Genomic DNA, 1907 nt, shown 5'->3' on the forward strand with positions numbered 1-1907 from the left:
TGGTACCAACGTGCCTTCCAGAATGCCCTCGATGTACCGTTCTTTGTTTATCTTGATTCTTTGAGGGACAAAAACAAGTGGAGTTTTCCTTCTTTCAGAAATGGCTGTCCAGACCATCACTGATGCTGGTTTTTGGGTTCTGAAAACCTTTCCTGCATTACCAGGTATTGCCTCAATACTTTCAGCAAGGATTCAGTCATTTTGATGATTGTGAGACTATTGAACTGAGAATAACTTTTCATCACTAAAGATGATGTTACGGAGCGTGCCATCTTTAATACTGTTCAACAAGAGTCTCTTTTCAATTGTGGGCGTGGAGAGAAGCTGTCTCTTTTGGAGTTTATAGGGTGACAACTTTAGGTCACTTTTGCATATCCTCCGCGTAATCCTTGGCGATGTTTGTTCTTCTTTTGCCATTCTCCTCATGGATCTTCTTGGATTTCGTCTGATTTTTTCCCTAACATTTTTGATGAGTTTAGGTGTTCTGGAGGTGCGGGGATGGCCTGATCTTTGTCTATCTTTGATCGAAGAAGTTTCCTGGTAACGATCAATCGTCCTTTTTATCAACATTCTGTTAATTTTGAGGTTTTTCCCTAACTTGAATATTTCAGGTGGACACATGCCCTTCTCATGTTGCTCTATGATGAATTTTCTCTTCCATTCAACAGACATTGCAACAAAATTTTAATATTTAATTTCTGAAATACAAGAAAACATAATAAACTATCATTTAACTCAAATAAATCATTAGAATTCTTTGAATATTATTATGAAAAATAGTTTTGAACTTTTCTAACAGTATTTATGCCCCACCCTGTATATATATATGTGTGTATGCATGTATATACGTATGTACATTCACCAACCCCACACGCACACTTATGCACACACACACACATATACAAGCATATATCTGTTTGTAAGTTAACGTCAATAAACTTCGCTCGGTGATAAGACTATTTTTGACACTTGACTCTGTAATTGCCTACTGCCTACCCTTAGCACTTAACGTACGTTATCCTGCATCTTCAGATATAGAAAGATAGATAGATAGATAGATAGATAGATACAGATGTATATATATATGTGTGTACACACACACATTCATAGACACACACACACACACACACACACACACACACACACACACACACACACACACACACACACACACACACACACACACACACACACACACACACACACACACACACACACACACACACTGTGAATCTGAACACAGATTTGTGTGAAAGTGCTCCAGTGTTCATTTGCTACCTTGCAATATACAGTCATACACGCATTCACACTCACTCACCGACGCACACACACACACACACACACACACACACACACATATATATGAATCCGCACACACTCGAGCGCGCTCTCTCGTGCCCATAAACACAGATGTGATGGTAAGGTCTTTGTGACACGAAACCTCACCAGAGGCTATCTGCTGAGAAATGTTCTGATCTTGCCAGAGAGTTTGGTGGCAGCAGCTGCAAGTTAAGCAACAATAACAACAGGAACAACAACAACAACAACAACACAAACAACAACAGCATCGGTAACACCCACAGAGCAGCATATAATATAATATCCCAGAACACTTCTGCCTCAGAGCAACACCCCTTTCCCACCCCCAGAACATTATGATAGCAGCGCAGAGCATTGCAATGTCCCAGAACGTAATGATAACACCTCCAGAGCACAACTACACCTCCTCAAAACATTATTGCTACACCCAAGAATACAAGTAGAACACCTTCGGAACACTTCTGCAACGCTCAACACCATAACGCCTCTAAGACACTGTTACATCGAGAACGATTGCAACGGCGCAGCGCTTCAGAAGGCAGTCACAGGCGCAAGGTTCGCTGCAAAGCACAGTCACCGCATCAGCC

General features: G+C 41.2%; 1 protein-coding gene across 1 annotated transcript; it reads right to left on the reverse strand.

The window, feature by feature from the left end:
• Positions 1–216: 216 nt before the first annotated feature.
• On the reverse strand, positions 217–672 carry LOC106882455 (uncharacterized). Its single transcript, XM_014933139.1, has one exon. The coding sequence runs from the start codon at positions 670–672 to the stop codon at positions 217–219; it is 456 nt and encodes a 151-aa protein (XP_014788625.1).
• Between the last annotated feature and the right edge of the window lie 1235 nt (positions 673–1907).

This window comes from Octopus bimaculoides, chromosome 15, assembly GCF_001194135.2.
Source record: "Octopus bimaculoides isolate UCB-OBI-ISO-001 chromosome 15, ASM119413v2, whole genome shotgun sequence".
Classification (NCBI taxonomy): domain Eukaryota; kingdom Metazoa; phylum Mollusca; class Cephalopoda; order Octopoda; family Octopodidae; genus Octopus; species Octopus bimaculoides.

Coding starts and splice junctions, on each gene's coding strand:
- LOC106882455 (XM_014933139.1), bottom strand. CDS start 672: ATGTCTGTTGAATGGAAGAGAAAATTCATCATAGAGCAACATGAGAAG.